The sequence below is a fragment of the Eptatretus burgeri genome, chromosome 2, assembly GCF_056783735.1.
Source record: "Eptatretus burgeri isolate ZD-2024b chromosome 2, Ebu_testis_v1, whole genome shotgun sequence".
Taxonomy (NCBI): domain Eukaryota; kingdom Metazoa; phylum Chordata; class Myxini; order Myxiniformes; family Myxinidae; genus Eptatretus; species Eptatretus burgeri.
This window is the reverse complement of record NC_140962.1, coordinates 47,788,327-47,805,263: the sequence shown is the minus strand read 5'-3', so window position 1 is coordinate 47,805,263 and position 16,937 is coordinate 47,788,327. Positions and strand designations below refer to the sequence as shown.

Sequence of the window (16,937 nt, the reverse complement as noted above, 5' to 3'; positions counted from 1 at the left end):
TCTTATTTTCTGCATTATTTTCATTATTTTCTTCATTTCTTCATTATTTTCTTCATTATTTTCATTATTTTCATTATTTTCTTCGCTTTCTTCGCTGCTTCTTTCGCTGCTTTTCTCTCGCTTTCGCTTTCGCGCTTTCGCTTTCTTCGCTTTCTGCTTCGCTGGCTTTCGCTTTCTTCGCTTTCGCTTTCGCTGCTTCGCTTTCGCTCGCTTTCTTCGCTCGCCGCTTTCGCTCGTTCTCTCTCGTTCTCTCTCGTTCTTTCTCTCTCGCTCTCTCTCTCTTTCTCTCTCTCTCTCTCTCTCTCTCTCTCTCTCTCTCTCTCTCTCTCTCTCTTTCTCTTTCTCTTTCTCTTTCTCTTTCTCTTTCTCTCTCTCTCTCTCTCTCTCTCTCTTTTTCTCTCTCTCTCTCTTTCTCCTGGTATTTAATAATAGTGGGATTGCTCCGAGTGAACGCGTCACACCGAAGTGTGAGGGCATGGCCGCGCGCAGTTGTGGGCGTGGTTAAACACCCTTGGTGGGAGGAGTGAGCAGCTCTGGAGAGGCGGTGCTCGGCGCTGTTCTTTCTCGGACAAGTGGAGGTGCGCTCTCGGCTCGGCGTGGAGCAATGGCAGGCACTGAGGGTCGCCGTGCTTTCGCTCAAAAGATTAACAGGTGAGCGCTTTAGGAGTAGCAAACTACTTCGCGGTCATACGTGCCCGTTTTGATTGCATTTCGTGCGTTCACAGCTCATTGATTGATCCGCCCCGATCGAGAAGTGGCGTGCGTTTCGAATTTTGTGTTTCCTTGTTCCGAGGATTGAATCCGTACTTTCCGTGCACGGAGTTCTGTGCACGAACGCCAGACGCCGCTCCTGTGCCTAACGATTTTGTTGTCTGCGTGTCGAAAGGTGACCAGGAAACCTCCTTGACGCTGACACTTGTTTGCTGAGCTCTCGGTCACCCTCCCTTTTTTTTTGGTTACCTGTTCATTTTATACGTACGCGTCGATAGTTTGGAAGAATTCCTCGCGACCACACACATTTTTGATTGTTTTGTTTTTTTTGTTTGTCTGTTTGTGTTCTGGATATCTCAAAAAGTTGTGGACGGATCCGGCTGAAATTTTGTGGACATGTTGGGTGTGTGACAAGAACTAACTGATTAGATTTTGGTGAAGATCCGGATCCGACTACTAGGATTTTAAAAGTGATTCTTCACCATTGAGAGATGGGGCGAAAAACGATATATATATAGCACGATATCTCAAAAAGTTGTGGACGGGTTCGGACGAAACTTGGTGGACACGTTGGGTGTGTGACGAGGAAGAATTGATTCGATTTTGGTGAAGATCCGAATCCGGATCTGGATATGAGAATTATTTAATTTTTAAAGTGATTCTTCACCGAACTGTTGGGGTTCAAAAACGATTATATAGCATGATATTTCAAAAATGTATTGGGCCCGATATGTTCTCACGGATCAGGCATTACGTGGCGGAGGTATGCGCTCTACCGAGTGCCCTTCCAGTTCTTGGCATGTTTTGGATGGCTTTCAGTATCTGTGCGTTTTAACGACGTTACATGATGCAGGGTTTGCAGGATCCCTCGAAAGTTACACGCTTCACTGTAATGGTCTTGCATATGGCAGCTTGGCTGCTGGGTGGCTATCATTTCTTGGAAGCGCAGCTGTACCGCTGATGCTGTGCCCCTCTACCAATACACTGGTACCCCATTTTGCTGACCTCGGAAGGATGGCAGGCAGAGTCAACCCCACCTGGTGTTATTTCAGCAGCCAACGGGGCTCGCACTCAGGACCCTAGGAATCCTAAGCCAACCGCCCTAACCACTAAGCCAATACCAGTCTTAACACACTCCACTTTGAGGTGTCAAGTGTGGGTTCACTTGACACAACAATATAAACCAAAACTTGGGTACTTCGCAGGTAGGAAATTGCATCAAGGAATCATCTTGGAAAGGTGTTATGCTTGAGATCCTTCTGCCGGTATGGGGATACTCATGGATATCAAACATGCCGCAATGTGTTTCACGCAGAGTAGGAGATTTCTCGACAGAATCCTGGACATATTTCGAATTCCACTGGGAAGGCAACGGCAAACAAACAGTTCGGTGTAATTCGTGCCAAGAAGATGCTTCAGCAACACGAACGCGCCCCTTGGGCAGCGACTATCCTTGCCGTGTGGATGGACATAATGATGCATTTGGGAATCAATTTTTGTTGGCTTTCTGTTTATGATTAAAGGAGTCGAGAAATCTCGTTGAAAGTTGCCATTGATCCAATTTTATTTTTCTATCTTGATTTCAAAGTCAAAATCAGGAAATTACTTTTTACTTTTCAAAGCAGCAATTATAGATTTGAGTCGTGTGCTCTGAACTGGACTGACTGCAATACTATTGCATATCCAGTTTTTAGCTGAAAATGATTTCTGGAGATGAATTTTGAAGTTGCAATGCCAGTTTAAGTTAGTTGTTTATGTTTTTGGAGTCAGACTATGCGTGAGAATGTAAACAGTGAGCCGAGCGAGGTTTCTCGGGTTGCTTTGTGCAACAAATTCTGGTGGTGGTGGTGGTGTTGGTGAGATGTGGAACATTGTATTATTTGGGAGTAGTTAAGCATGTGTTGTAACAAGTAGTCGTCTTCTTTCGTATATGGTACATGGCTGTGGGTAGCGTCATCAGCTGTGTCGCTGATGCAGTGCTCCCTTGTAGGTTAGAGCAGGATTTTGGAATTTGTTAATTGTGCCGGCCATGGATCGCCTAGTCTTTGAGAAGGACACCGTGGGATCTTTAACTTTCAGCAACCAATGCTGGCAGACAGGACGCCCAGATTAAGGTTGAACCGAGGGACGGCACACACGTCGATTAAGCGCCATGCCCCTGAAACACCCTGATGACAGTTTATAGCTGGGTCAAGATTCGAACACAGGCTAGACAGCTTAAAGGCGAATGTGCGTACCTCTCGTCTGTCCTGCCAGCCATTGCAGATAGTAAGAACGGTTTTGTCATTGGTCCAGTATTGGACAGAAAGAGGGAGCACAGCATTTCATTTTGGCATTTAAGGTGTGCGATTGTCCTTTCTGTTCGCATACTAAGTGCATTCTGTTGTGTGCAGGGCAAGAGCAGCCGAAATGAGAAAGCAGGTGTCCACTCTTCATGCGCACGGGTCTCTGCCCAAATCCTTCTCCCTTACCGGCACGGGGATGCAGCAGCCGGTAGGATGATATTCAGCGTTGGTATTACATCTTTTGAAGTGTAATTTTTTTTTTTTTGGTTGTTTTGATCTTGACAGTTTGCGGTGCTTTCTCAATCTCGACACCAACACATGGTTGATTTTTTTTGATGTTCATGTAGCATTTGGTTTACATAATTTTCTACTTGAATTGTGTTTTAGTCGTTAACAAAACCTCCTTGTTGCTTTACATTGCTCGATGGATTATGATAAAGCCTTGTTGGATCGTACTCGGTCGGTGTGTTAAATTGTGTAAAAATTCTGAATTGTTTTTTCTTTGAGGTTGGGTATTGTTGGGAAATATTTTTTGAATCTCTACTTTTTTCTTGGTTTTTCTTCAAAATTTTAACATACTTTTCTCGGTGGAGTCTAAGATTAGCTGTTGTGCCTCATGAGAACTTCCCTCGTCTATAAATACAGCAATAGTTTCATGAGACTCAACGATGAGTTGGAATGGAATGAACTCAAATGGAATGAATGAATGAAAGAATCGTGCATGCTGATGATGATGTTTGTGTATTTATTTTCAAGCAGTTGGCTTGTTGTTACCTCCACCACCAAAGGTGAAGGACTTTATGTTTTCACCCCTCTGTTTGTGTGTTTGTTACTTACGAAATCTAAAGATTTCGTAAGTATATTGATGTCTTCCGGCCTCTGTTTGTGTGTGTGTGTTTGTGTGTTTGTTTGTAGGCAAGATAACTCGAACGGGAGAAGCTACCAATGTCAAATTACACCACGTAATTCAGGAGGGTGATGGCTAGCGCTAATTAGATTTTGGTCAAAATCGGTCAAAGGTCAAGGTCACGGTGAGGTCAAACATTCGATTTTTTTTGATGGTTTGGTACAGAATCATCGTAGAAACTTCTGGTTTGCGTCGCTACCTTCTCTAGAAACAGCTTTTATTTGACAAGGTCAGAGGTCAAGTTGACGATTTCTTAAGTACCAGTCTATGACTGCTTGTTTGTGTGCAGGATATCTCAAAAAGTTGTGGACGGATCCAGATGAAATGTTGTGGACAGGTTGGGTGTGTGACCATGACAAATTGATTCGATTTTGGTGAAGATACGAATCCGGATCTGGATACGAGACTTGTTTAATTTTTAAAGTGATTCTTCACCATTGAGAGATGGGGCCAAACACGATATAGTACTGCACAGCATGATATTTATAAAATATAATGGGCCCGGTATGTTCTCGTGGATCAGGCATGATGTGGTGGAGGTATGCGCTCTACCGAGTGCCCTTCTAGTTTTTGCTCGGATTATTATCTTTTTATTTCCGCCAAATTTTGTCACTCCAATCTATGGGAGACAGCTACACCAAGTACAATTTAAGCTTCACAAGATGGTTCCGAGCCACCAGGTGTAGTTCACCTACTTCAGTTAATCTGATTTGGTCAACGCTTGGAGGCCAACTTGGATTCATCATATATATTTTTTTCAAAGATCTTCACAACCACTGATGCAATCAATTTTAAAATGCAGATACATTAATCATTCATCAGGATGTTTCAAGTTTTCGAGAAGAAGTATCTCTGTAAAAAAATTTCTTTGGTAAGGTAGACGGCAGAGAGGGGGTGATCAGATTCATGAAAGTCTGGATACTTTGGACTGGGCAAAAGATTAGCAGATGCAGTTCAACATAAGGAAATGTAGCATTCTGGGGTTGCACAAGAATGATGGAAAAAGGGTTTATTTTAATGCAAGGGGCAGTCTTGGAACATATGAAACAGGCAAAAGATCTGGAGCTGGTAATAGATGCTGGGGGGGGGGGGGGGGAGGGAAAGCAAACCGCAAAGTGCCAAGCAGATATTGGAAGAGGTAATCAGGTTTTTGGATTGTATTTTCAGGGAGATAAATTGTAAAACAAGAGAGGTAGTGTTAACACTGTATGGGAATTTTAATGAGTCCACATCTAGAATGTTGTGTTCCATTTTGGTCACCACATCTTCGGAAATATATAGCTGCTATTGAGAGAGTTCACTGTAAAGTGACTAGATTTATCCCAGGCCTAGCTAGAGTAAGTTGTGAAGAGTAGCTGAAGGAGACAGGACTTTCTTGCATTGGAAAGTTGTTTAAGACGAGTGCATGCCCGTAGATGCGTGGCCGTACGTGCAAACTCTCCCCCCGCAAAAAAACTCAAACCGAGTGCCAGAAACAACAACCACACAAGCCGTTCCTTCGCTTTCACGTGCCCGTACGTGCGTGGCTGCACGTGCAAAATAAAAAATAAAAAAAATAAAAAATATATTCAAACTGCGAGCAACAAACAACAACCACGCAGGCCGTTTCTTCGCTCTCGAGTGCCCGTACGTGCGTGGCCCGGATGTTCGAATATTATTGGCAGTTACGATTATTCGCAATTTAGTTTTAATACCCAATTATTCAATTAGCGCCAACATATTTTACCTTTTCGCAATGTCATGGCAAGGAAAAACAAAAAGAGAAGAGAGAGAAAAAAAAATTACTTCCTGGTTCGGAGCATACCAGCACTCTGATGTTACCGAAATTTATACACCGTCTAATATGAAAACGATCATAACTTGGGGCATTGTGTTTATCTATAAATGCGCATAAGAAATTGAGAAATTATTAGAATACACGAAGTCATCACTCTCCGGAAGTCCGTACGTTGTAACTCGTAATGTATCCGGAAGTCCGTACGTTGTAACCTGTAATGGCGAACGCGGCTGAGCTTCCCTTCCCCATCGGCCACGCCCACGCAACAACGCGTCTTCTCATTGGTTTGGTAAATAAATGGCCATAACTTGGGAAGCACTTGTCCGATTAATATCAAACCTTGAAAAGGCACATCCTCAGGTCCCCAGCAATATATCTGGCAAGTTTCAATTAGATTGGACCAGTGGTTGTCGAGAAACAGCGGTCACAGCCACACACACACACACACACACACACACACACACACACACACACACACACACACACACACACACACACACACACACACACACACACACACACACACACACACACACACACATACACATACACATACACATACACACACACACACATACACATACACATACACATACACATACACATACACATACACATACACATACACATACACATACACACACACATTGCTGGAATTATAGATAGATGATGAGTGGGATAGACAAAAGAGGTGCAGAAGAGTTTTTTTTTTTTTTTAGCAGAATGGACACGGACAGGTCAAGGGGCCACAGTTTCAGAGAAAAGAAGGGGAAGAGTTAAGATGGTAGTAAGGCAGGGGTCTTTCATTCAGAGAGTGGTGAATGCATGGAATGGTCTTCCTGCAATGTTCAGGGCAGTAGAGTCATTGGAAAGTTTAAAAGTCGAGTTGGATCTAGATTTGTGGAGGTGGGTGGGGGGGGGTGGGGGTGCTACAAAGATGTTTGCATGATTGTGCAGGCTTAAGGGTCTTAATGGCCTCCTCCTGCATTGAAGTTCCTTGTGTTTCCTTAAGTACAAAATGGCTGGCACACGCCAATAAAAATTAACCGCTTTTTGACTTTGGAAAGTTGAGGAATTTGATGGAGAAAACTGGTATATATAAACAATAGTGATTATCATTTGAACTCTTGTGACCATATCACGTGAATCTTTCAACGATGAGCCCATGAGCATAAGCAACCAAGATGGCGTTTACAGCAACCGAGACAATAATTGAACATTTTGACAGTAAAAACAGCTTTTCAAAGGTTTGTTGTTTTGCCGGTTTCAAAAATGCTAAATACGAAGGTGTCTCGTGGGTCCTTCTTTTAACTGCAGGTATTAATTACCACTTGGAAGCTTTGATGGTTGCCAGCAACTCTAATTGTACTTATTTGTGATTACGTTGCCTTTGATTACTTGCTTTATAATTACATAATGCTGGCTTCAAATCCCCTGTCCTCTCTATTTGCTCACTGTGTATTTTCTTTTTATTAGCCCCCAGTTGGACTTGGTCCGAAAAGGGGGCTTGTGGATTGGGTCTTGTGCGTCCCGTCTGTATGTCTGTCCGTCCGCAGCCTTATCTCGAACCTGTATTGACCGATTTTTTTTATTAAAACTTGGCACAAATAAAATACATGATGGTATTTATACATAGGCACATCATTTTGTTTCCTGATTTCATCAAAGATTGCTGGCTGGTGGCCATTTTAGTTGGGGAAAAAAACCCCCTGGTGTTGAACACATCCTGAACCATTTCTCAGACATGAATTTACCAACCTTGTTCAAACTTGGCACGCAGATAATGAATGATGGCTCACATATGCACGGCATTTTTTTTTTCGAGACCAGATCCAAAATGGCCGATTGTTGGCCATTTTGTTACTTGCGCAATCTTGCCCAATCGTATGCAATCTTCCATGTCACATGACTGCTCAAGTCAGTTGTGCATACCCATAAATCTTGTAAATATGGGCTTGCACCTTAATGCCGTACAGCAAAATTACTAAAACCACAGGAGCTATAACATTTTATGCCTTTTTCTCCCTGTTTAACATGCTGTATGCCCAAGTTCTTCCCTGAGCTCAAAGAAACTGTGGCATGGAAACAACTGGTACCGAGATTGTTGTCAACTTCAGTATAATCTTAAGCGTTATGAATGGTAAATGGAAAACGATCGATGGACCACTATTAGAGAGATGTATCTGTCACCATTTTTCTCAGAGATGGCTGAGCGGATCTTCGTCAAACTTTCAGAGGTTCATAAGTGAGTGCTGCTGTTTTTTTTTTTTAGGCAAAAATAAGTTTTTTTTTGAAAGAAAAAAAAGTTGGATTTTTTGGGGGAGATTTTTATTTATTTATTTTTAATCGCTCTGTAGCGCCTAAGCCATTGTGGCTATGTGAAAGGTAATATTAAATAATCACTGACTGCATTCCTTCATGGGTCTAGTGAAGTGTTTTAGGCCCCCGCAAAAAATAGCAACGCTGGGTACCCCTGCCTGTTCTTTATAAAGACTAGTCAATCTGCCTTGGGAGAAGAATAAGGACAATTAATTTTCCGCAACCAAATGTTGATAGGGCTATGCTAACCACAGTAAAAGAAAAATAAAAGGTTGAACCAACGTTTGGGCGTGAACCCTTCTTCAAAGCAAGAGAGAGGGCTCGTGCCCAAAGCATCACTTCACCGCTTTTCTCGCAGCGGTTGGCGGTACCCCTCTCAACATTTGTTCGAGAAAATTGATTGTCCCGACTATGAAAGAAGGAATCGTAACTTGCACATTTGGAAAAAAAAAAAATTGGCTGGTTGGCTTTTGGAAGGAAAGAAATTACACAAAATTGATTCAAACAATAGCTCAACAGCAAACATCTATTGTTTTCATCATAAATAATGCATTTCACTTGTGTCGGAATTTGGCAAAATTGATCACAGCTTTACAGCTTTGTTAGGGCTTTTATAAACAGCAATCTCAGACTCATGGTGGAACATGTACATTGTACATTCTAGCAAGTTGCCCATGCCCGCACAGGATTCTAAACGGGGTCGGGATGGAGTCGGCAAAAATGCAAATGGCATATTCTGTCGTCGAGCCAGCAAACTGGGAAGAACAATTCACATTTATTGCCACATATAATGCAATTTAAATGCTCCATTGGCGAAGAGGTCCTCCATTTGGAACTGTTTGCTGGGTATATTGTTACGAATCTGGAACCCGTTGCATACAACAGCCAGGTCCTATAGATCAGTTGTATCGATAAGTATGTGTTTCTCGGTTGGGTCCCGTCCCTAGTCTCATGGGAATTAAATGTTTGTGCGCTGCGGAGTTATTTTGATAGTCAGGGTTTTCTTTTTACATTTTCAACTTCAACAACAACAACACCTTCGCCTCGCTGTATCCTGATGCCATAACGGTCGCTGTGGGCAGAGTTCAATGAAGGACTTGGCGTCTCTCTCGACCAATCGGAGAGATGCGAGCAAGTTTGCCGTCGTTCGGCCAATGGGAGCCAACGCAGGACAATATTACTCATTTTCCTGTTTGAGGGGCGGTCCGCCGTGACTCCTGCCACGTCCCCACCCCGGTCCAATCAGCGGACTTGGCGCCCCTTTTGGCCAATCGCAGGGGCAACGAGCGGATCGCGCGCCAAAACTGTTTAGTAAGGGGGGGTGGGTTACGAGAGGGAGTCCCCTCCCCCCCTGAACGGGGAGTGAATAATTGATCGGCGCGATCCAACTGGGGGCAGTTGGGGCTTGCCGGCCGGATCGTCTTGGATCGCCTCGTCTTGCCTGCTGGCGCTCGCTGCCTTGTCAGCCCTTGTGCTGTGTGGCGTCCGTCCTTCATCCTCCGTCCCTGGTGCTTGGAGTGGCATCGTTGTTGCGGGTTCGAGTCCCGCCGAGCCAGAACGTCGAAGACCGCACGAGGGGGACAGGTCCAAGCTAGCTCTGGTCTCCAGCTCACCTTTCCTCGAGCTGGAAGCCTTCAATAAAGACCCAATAGGGTCCATTTCTGGGTATCTGTGTGTGCGTGTGTGTGTCCGTGGGCCCCGTCTATAAGTAGAATTAAGTGCTTTTTGTTGTACATTATTTGCCTTGCTTATTCGGATAATTCTTCCCTTACGTGCTCCTCTCGACTCCCCGACTATTGTTAATAAATTCCCCTCTTGTTGAATGTCCCAGCTCGTCCTTGTCCTTTCTATCATTGGTTTGCTGCCGCTGCGAACGGGAATTAGGAGGCCTCATTGCTGCCGTAATCGTGCAATTGGCCCGGCAGGATTCTGGTACTCTCCGCTCGGGGTACGACTCGGATCCGGCTCGGTAACGGCCCGGATCGCGCAGATCCTGCTGAGGGTGAATTTCCCCGGTAGTTTGGATGACGTGGGTATTTAGGTATATTGAAATTGGCAATTGACCCTATCCCACGTGGTCGACCTATTGGCGATCTTCGGTCCGATAAGGGACCCGTGACCTTTCGGATTTATCTGAAAGGTACGACCTAAATTCCGGGTGTTCGGTGGAGCTGACTCTACTGCTCCATCTAGCGGTTGTGATTGCCACCGAGACCCAGCCCCACAACAACATGTAGCTTTTTGATGCTGCTCGTCTGTAATGAAAAAAATGTATTGGTGTCAAAACTAGTGACGAATTGCAAATTAATAGGATAATTTGAGACAGGATGTCACCGTAGTTTTTACTTCATGCAGTTGTTCCCAAGATAACATAATTCACCTAATAATCATGTCATGTGCAAGTTGACATGCCATAATTTGAATGTGGCACGCAGGATGGAGAAATGTCACTGTCCTTAAAAAAAATTATTTTCACATGAATTACAAGTGCATTCGGAAACCACTTCTATCAACTTGGTGTGGGATTTGAACCCAGGATATCTGCTTCATGAGAAGTGATAAAATGGGAACGGCGCAGAGGCCAACACAAATCGTTGACAAAATGGCTACCGTGTGCGTTCGAGAGGATTTGGCCTTCCTGTTGCAAGTGCTGTCGCAGTTTTGTTGCCGAGCCTTGACCAGCCATCTAATTCTGAGGGCATGATGCAATGGAGGCCGAATGAATTGATTCATATGCAATACATTATGATCACTTGGTTTGTGGTTTGAGAGCAGGGGAACTTAAATTGTATTCCCTACCACCGATTTGCCATTTGTTTTTTTCATTTTCTTTTACCGATTCGTTTCATAATTAAGATTTTTTTTTTTTTTTTACATTTTCTTTGGCTGTTTCAGGAAAGCAACTGTTTTTCCTTGTATTTCACATATCCGTGACGAAAGCTTCCTCTTTGTGTACTTTTGAGGAAGGTTTCTGGATTTGAATGTGGGATTGAAATGTTTATGGATTTGAATATGCTGAATTAAATTAACCAAAAAGATAAATGCTGTCCTCGGAAAGTAAACAAAGTATATTTTGGAAAATGAAAACTTATCTTGTGCATTGCAAAATATGGAATAGGGAAGAATGTGTTGTACTTGTCTTGGTCGTTGGTGCATTGCAAAGCCGTTGAAAGAGTTCCTGGCAATTTGTAGAAATGGACGTTAAAATTAACTGCCTTGTTTCGGCTGTTTGGTTAGTTACTGTAAAGTACAGATCTTTCACCTCGATCTAACTTTTTGGGCTTCAAATGAGATCTCGCGTGATTTTTGTGAAAGTTGAGTCCAGTGAATGAATGAATATTCGTTGTACCCATGTCAACGTCGACAGTAATCATGTTTGATGTGTGGAAGTAACGTCCCGAGAAACAACTTTAAAAGAAAAACCGTGAAGGATAATTCACACGAACAATAAGTACCATACTTTACAGTATGTGTTGGAATCTGCGCGGTGCTGGAATGCTTGAAGAAAAATGTGACTGATCCCCTCCCGATGCCAGCTGCGTTTTGACGACTGCATATTGACGGGATTTGGATCAGGTTTGCACAAATCGTTCCACAAGTGTTTGGTATTACTGTTTTCGACCGCCATTGTAATTCATAGCCGTCGGTTAGGTGTGTGACTGAGCTTGTGTTTCAGCCTGTTCGCCGTTGTCACACAATAATATTAATGGATTTTTTATTTTTTTTTAACTTTTGTGTCATGAACATTTTATTTTTCATCATATGAACATCATTTGGTTATGTCATTGATTTCCAAAACACAAATACAGATTCATTCGGTGCTTCCTTAATTTCGATGTCGTGTCTTTCAGGAATTGTACGGTAAAAATATCTCATTGGAAAAGTGTTATGACGCATTTTTGTGTCGTTGAAACGCATCTTGTGCTGTAGAACCTACTGTGCCAACTCCAGTTAATGCCAAGTACAGGACTCTTTCTGTGACCACATATGTATGGTAAAATTGGTGACCATATATATGTACACACACACACAAGGTAGCATGCATTCATGGAACTTCTGCTTGATGTGGACCATCGGTACTTGGTGCAATCTGCAATCAGAACTCTTGTTTAAGTCAGTATATTGACTATGTTCTTCCAAGTCTGGAGCGATCTTTATTCACTCGTTCTTTGAAAGCTGCAATCAGGAGTTGAGATCCTACCATGTGGGACGGAAAGGCTTCTCGGCTGCAGAGAGGAAGATAAGACTTGTGGGTACTGTAGCAGAACCGCACCCCCATTGCGTTGGTGCTACATCAGGAGGAAGCGAAAAATTGTCAGCATTTTGAAAGCATCTGCACTGTGACTGCTGCTAGTTTGTAAATTATCTCCAATCCAGAAATTCAATTTTTTTGTTGTTGTTGTTGTTGAACACCAATGTTGGTGCTTAATTTGCTCATGCAATTTAGCATTTTTGGCTTGCTTTGGAGTGTATTTAGCATGATGATGATGATGTCATCCCTTCAACCATTAAGTGGAGAGTCCCGATTGTTTCTGTGGCTTGACTTCGTCCTCTTGCAGGCTTTGCAAAGCACAAACCCATATTGTGCCAAGCTGTTTCTCTCTTTCAGCTTGTTTGTTGCATAATGGGCCTTTTCATTGCTGTCTGTCCAACAATTTGTCGGGGGTGTTTAAGTAGCTGGCTGTGGCCTCCATGTCATGGCGATTTATGACCTTCCTGTGTGGAGCTCGAATCATAACCATGACCTGCTCATTCTCAACCCAAAGCAGATCTTATTCCTGACCCAACCCTCTTTCCTTCTTCCCTATCAATGCAGCTGGTATTCAGAAGCTTTGAGGCCCCTTTATCTGTCTTGCTTCCCTCTGCAAAATGCTGTCCACATGATCGTCTGACATTGCTTAATGCGGCAATAAATATAAATCTTTGTAGTTCTGCAAAAAATGTTTGGAAATGAATGAACTTGAAATATATTACCGCATGTGGTGTTGCAGCGTGAAACCGTACATGTTTAAAAATAATGGTGGTATGCAAGAAAGTTAAATGGTTTAAAAAATGTATATAATGTTAATGGATGAATTTGAGAGTTTGATGTCACTTCATGTAGTCGGCCTCCTTCACAGAATAAAATATGAATAGGCAATTGTAGCATTTAATATAATGTGCAGCATATCGTGGTTATATTTTTATCTTTTGTACACGGTGTTGTGGCTCATGTAGGAGCGAGAACGCAAAATATATCAGGATGGAACAGAACAAAAAGAACAGCAAGAAGAGAGGGGGGGTGAGGCCCCCAGTAACAATGGATTGAGAGATCAAAGATAAGGAACCTGGAGAAATGAGGGATGTGGGGAAGAATTAGGGCTGGGGGAAAACGTACGCCGTGTACAAGATGGATACAGCCGCAAACTTTCAATCTTGAAGGTGGTAGGAAAAACTGGAAACTCGGGGAGAGGTCATGAGGGTAGAAAATATCATGGTTCTGGATGGGGGATGATGTGAGTTGGTGAACATTTTTCTTGAAACCATGGAGAAAGGGATGAGATCGAAGAGACTGAGGAAGTTGGTTTCACAGACACGAAAAAGAGGAATGAATGAATGAATGAATGGAAGTGAGCATTGAGTCTGGATTTTGGAAGTTTCACTCGGATGTGGTTACTGGCAGACTGAGTGTGCCTTGCAGAAACCTGGGGATTGGGGGTGTGGAGGGGGGGGTGAAGAGAAAGCAAGGAAAGGGCAGAAGGTACAAAACTAGAAAGGAGGCTGGAGAATATAGAGACCACCGACCTGTCTGCGAGGTGAAAGTGACCTAGCTTCATCACAGGAGATTCCATTGATTTTTGAAGACCTTGATTTCCATAGCATCAAGCTGAGGCAGTGTTGCCAGCACATAGGGGAGAGCATACTCCATAAATCTGTGAATGAAGGCCTTGTAGGTAGATAAAAGTTCAGGTGTGCCAAGGAAAGACTTTACATGATGGAGGTTGCAGAGTCAGCGACTGGCTTTGGAGACCAACAATAGACGTATGCTTTGCTCAAGAAAGACCATGGCTTACAGTGAGGCCCAAACATTTGAGTCACTGGACTTATTAAGAGGATTGTAAAGAAAGTAGATGGAAGGGTTCGCTCAACGGTCCTTTGTGAGAGTTTGAGATTTGTTAGGATTGACAGACATATGCCAAGTGTTTGACCAGCTCGTGATTCTATCAAGGTTGGCAGGGAGGGAAGAGGCTGCTGCCTGCCTATCTGAAGGATGAGGGATGTTACGGCAGAGGGTGGAGTCATCAGAAAATGGATAAAGAGGATTTTCCAGAGTCATAGAGATCATTGATGAGGATTAGGGATTGTCTGGATCCAGAACCATGCCTCAAGGTGAGGAGATGAGCATCCCATTGAGAGCCACGCCTTGGTCACGAAAGTGGAGGAAACCGGTAAGCTACATGTGGAATTGGCCTTTGATTCCAATGGCAGAGGGGAGAGCAAGACGAGATGCCAGACTATTGAATGCTCGAGACTCCAGAGATGGCCCTGATCTCGTGTCTGACATTGAGGGCTTCCATGCTTTTTTGAATCCAAATTGATTGTCTGAGATCAGGCCATCTGGGTCAGTTGCAGAATCAGTCAAGGGTTGACCGAAACTTCTCTACCTTCTCAGGTGCAAAAGACAGAGTCCAGAAGCAGTTTGTTGCGACTGGGAAGGATAGGAACAGCGTGGAGGGGTTGTGGACATATTTGGAAGCAAACACAGAAGTTAGGCATTTGGCCTTCTCATGAGCAGTGTCTGCTGTGGTGCATTTTGGGGGAAGTAAGGGAAGGGATGGAGAGGGGGAGCATATTCCAAACGGATTTAACAACGTGCCAGCAGGTTTTTGAGGAAGGAAACGAGTTTGAAAGTTTATTCTTGAGGTTGGCCAGATATTGTTTTCTTGCTCTCCTGAGAGTGGACACACTTGTTTTGTTTTATCTCTCCCGAGGGTAGACACACACCTGTTGCAGGATTGGTTTGTTGCCTTCAACTATGACGGGATCTGAGGTTGCCTTCAGTCGGATGTGCCTCCCAGGAAGTGAAAGCATGTTGTTTCAAGGCAACTGCCTCACTCGGATTCAATGTACCATTGGTGGGAAGAAGGGTATGATAACTGCAGATAAGATAATATTAATCTGTGCATAAGAGAAAATAGGTTTCTGGAAGAATTCGCAGCTGAGTTAACACAAAATAAAATTGACATGAAGGTTTTTGTTTTTTTGTTTGTTTGTTTGTTTTTAAACACAAATTTTATTTTGTAGTGTTTGCTTCAAAATATATATATATATATATTGTTGCGGTATTCGCGCCCGCCGGCGTGCTGACGGCCACGTAACTCGAATCGTGGCACGTCGCCCAGCGGACGGACAATCCAGTCGTGACCCTCTCGGACTAACGCCGGGAACCAGTCACGGGTGGACCTTTTGGTCTCACCGCGATCGAGCCAATCAGCCCCCGCGTGGGATAGGGTTGCTCGCCAAATTCGACCTACCTAAGTACCCACGCGGAGGGTAGACCGGGCGATCGCACCTCGCCGCAGGTCGACTTCGGACACGGGCCACTTAAGCGACCCGTTCCGTACTATCAGAATAACCGAGCGGTGTTATCGTCGACCTCGACGGTTCGATTAATTATCGGGCGTATTCAGCCCACTACCAACCCTTTACGTGAAGCAAGATGAGGATTCAATGGGAGAAAAAGACAAAAAGCAAATATAAAAGCGAAGACAATGCAGAGCTAATACCGACTACCGAGCACACGGCAACACTTATACAATTCTACCTCACAGACGGCGCCGACAACACATACCCAAAACCAAGGAAAGAATACCCCCAAGAATGAGGCGGGCCTGAGGCCGAGACCGGGTCGCGCCTACCCGTCTGGTGATGAGACGCGGAGCGGCGATGGCGCCTCACTCCGCGGGCCTCGCGGACAGTGTCTGGCAGGGGGTGGGAAAGGGGCCCCCTTGGTCGCACTATCTCAGCGCGGGGGGAAACAGGAGGGGGTTGCTGATGCTCGGGGTATAGAGGATCTTTATTATCCCTGGTGTGCGTCTCCACCTCGGCCAGGTCGCGCTGCCGGCCTTCCTCGGGCGTGCAGCTCCCGGCACCGTCGCGAGCACCCCCTCGTCTGCCTTCGCCGCTGCCGCCTCTCCGCCTCTGGACTCTCCACCCTGGACTCTTCTTTGGGCTCTCCTCGTTCGACTCTCTTCAGCTTCTCCAGCTACTGCAGGCTTCGGGCTCCAGACTTCCACACAGCTCTGACTGACGAACACGGTCCTTTTATCCCCCCGTAGCTTCGCCTTTGACCCCCTCCCTTTGACCTTTCACCTCCCTCCCCATTGGCCCGAGAAAAAGTGGGCGTGAAGGCTTTTTGATCCACAAATTTGCATATATCGATCGTCCTGGAGGCGGGGCCAAATCGCCCCTCGCTCACCGATTGGACGGCAAAAAGTGGGCGTGTGTCGTTTTTGATCCGTTTTTGAAGCACAAAATCCGTGATTTTGTACACGCTGTTCGACGCGCGCCCTGCACGAGTCCAACACCGGTACCCACAGGCGGCGCAAGAACGGTGGCGATGCTACGGTTGCGACGTGTGACGGGAAGGTCATGGCGGTTGTGGTGAAGCGGCGTTGTGGTTGGTGGTTGATGTTGTGGTTGTGGTGGTAATCATGGCGGTTGGTCCAAAATAAAGATAGTAAAAGAAAAACGGCTATCCTGAAGAGTCGCAGCTCGCATAAATGACATGTATTCCCACTAGACAACGGGTTTGGGCCTAACTACACATATACTTGCCGAGATACCTCACCTAAGGGACCTGAATGGTGGTTTGCGAATTTGGTAACCACAACAATATATATATATATATATATATATATATATATATATATATATATATATATATATATATATATAT

At 44.4% G+C, this 16,937-nt stretch overlaps 1 protein-coding gene across 2 annotated transcripts in view; it reads left to right on the top strand.

The window, feature by feature from the left end:
- Positions 1-497: 497 nt before the first annotated feature.
- Positions 498-16,937, top strand: part of LOC147031988 (dedicator of cytokinesis protein 7-like) — a 272,420-nt gene continuing 255,980 nt past the window's right edge. For both annotated transcript variants that reach the window (XM_085869231.1, XM_085869229.1), the window contains exons 1-2: positions 498-651; positions 3,105-3,204. In XM_085869231.1, coding sequence (XP_085725357.1) covers positions 605-651; positions 3,105-3,204 — 147 coding nt within the window. In that variant the 5' untranslated portion in view covers positions 498-604. The remainder of the gene's footprint in view (positions 652-3,104; positions 3,205-16,937) is intronic.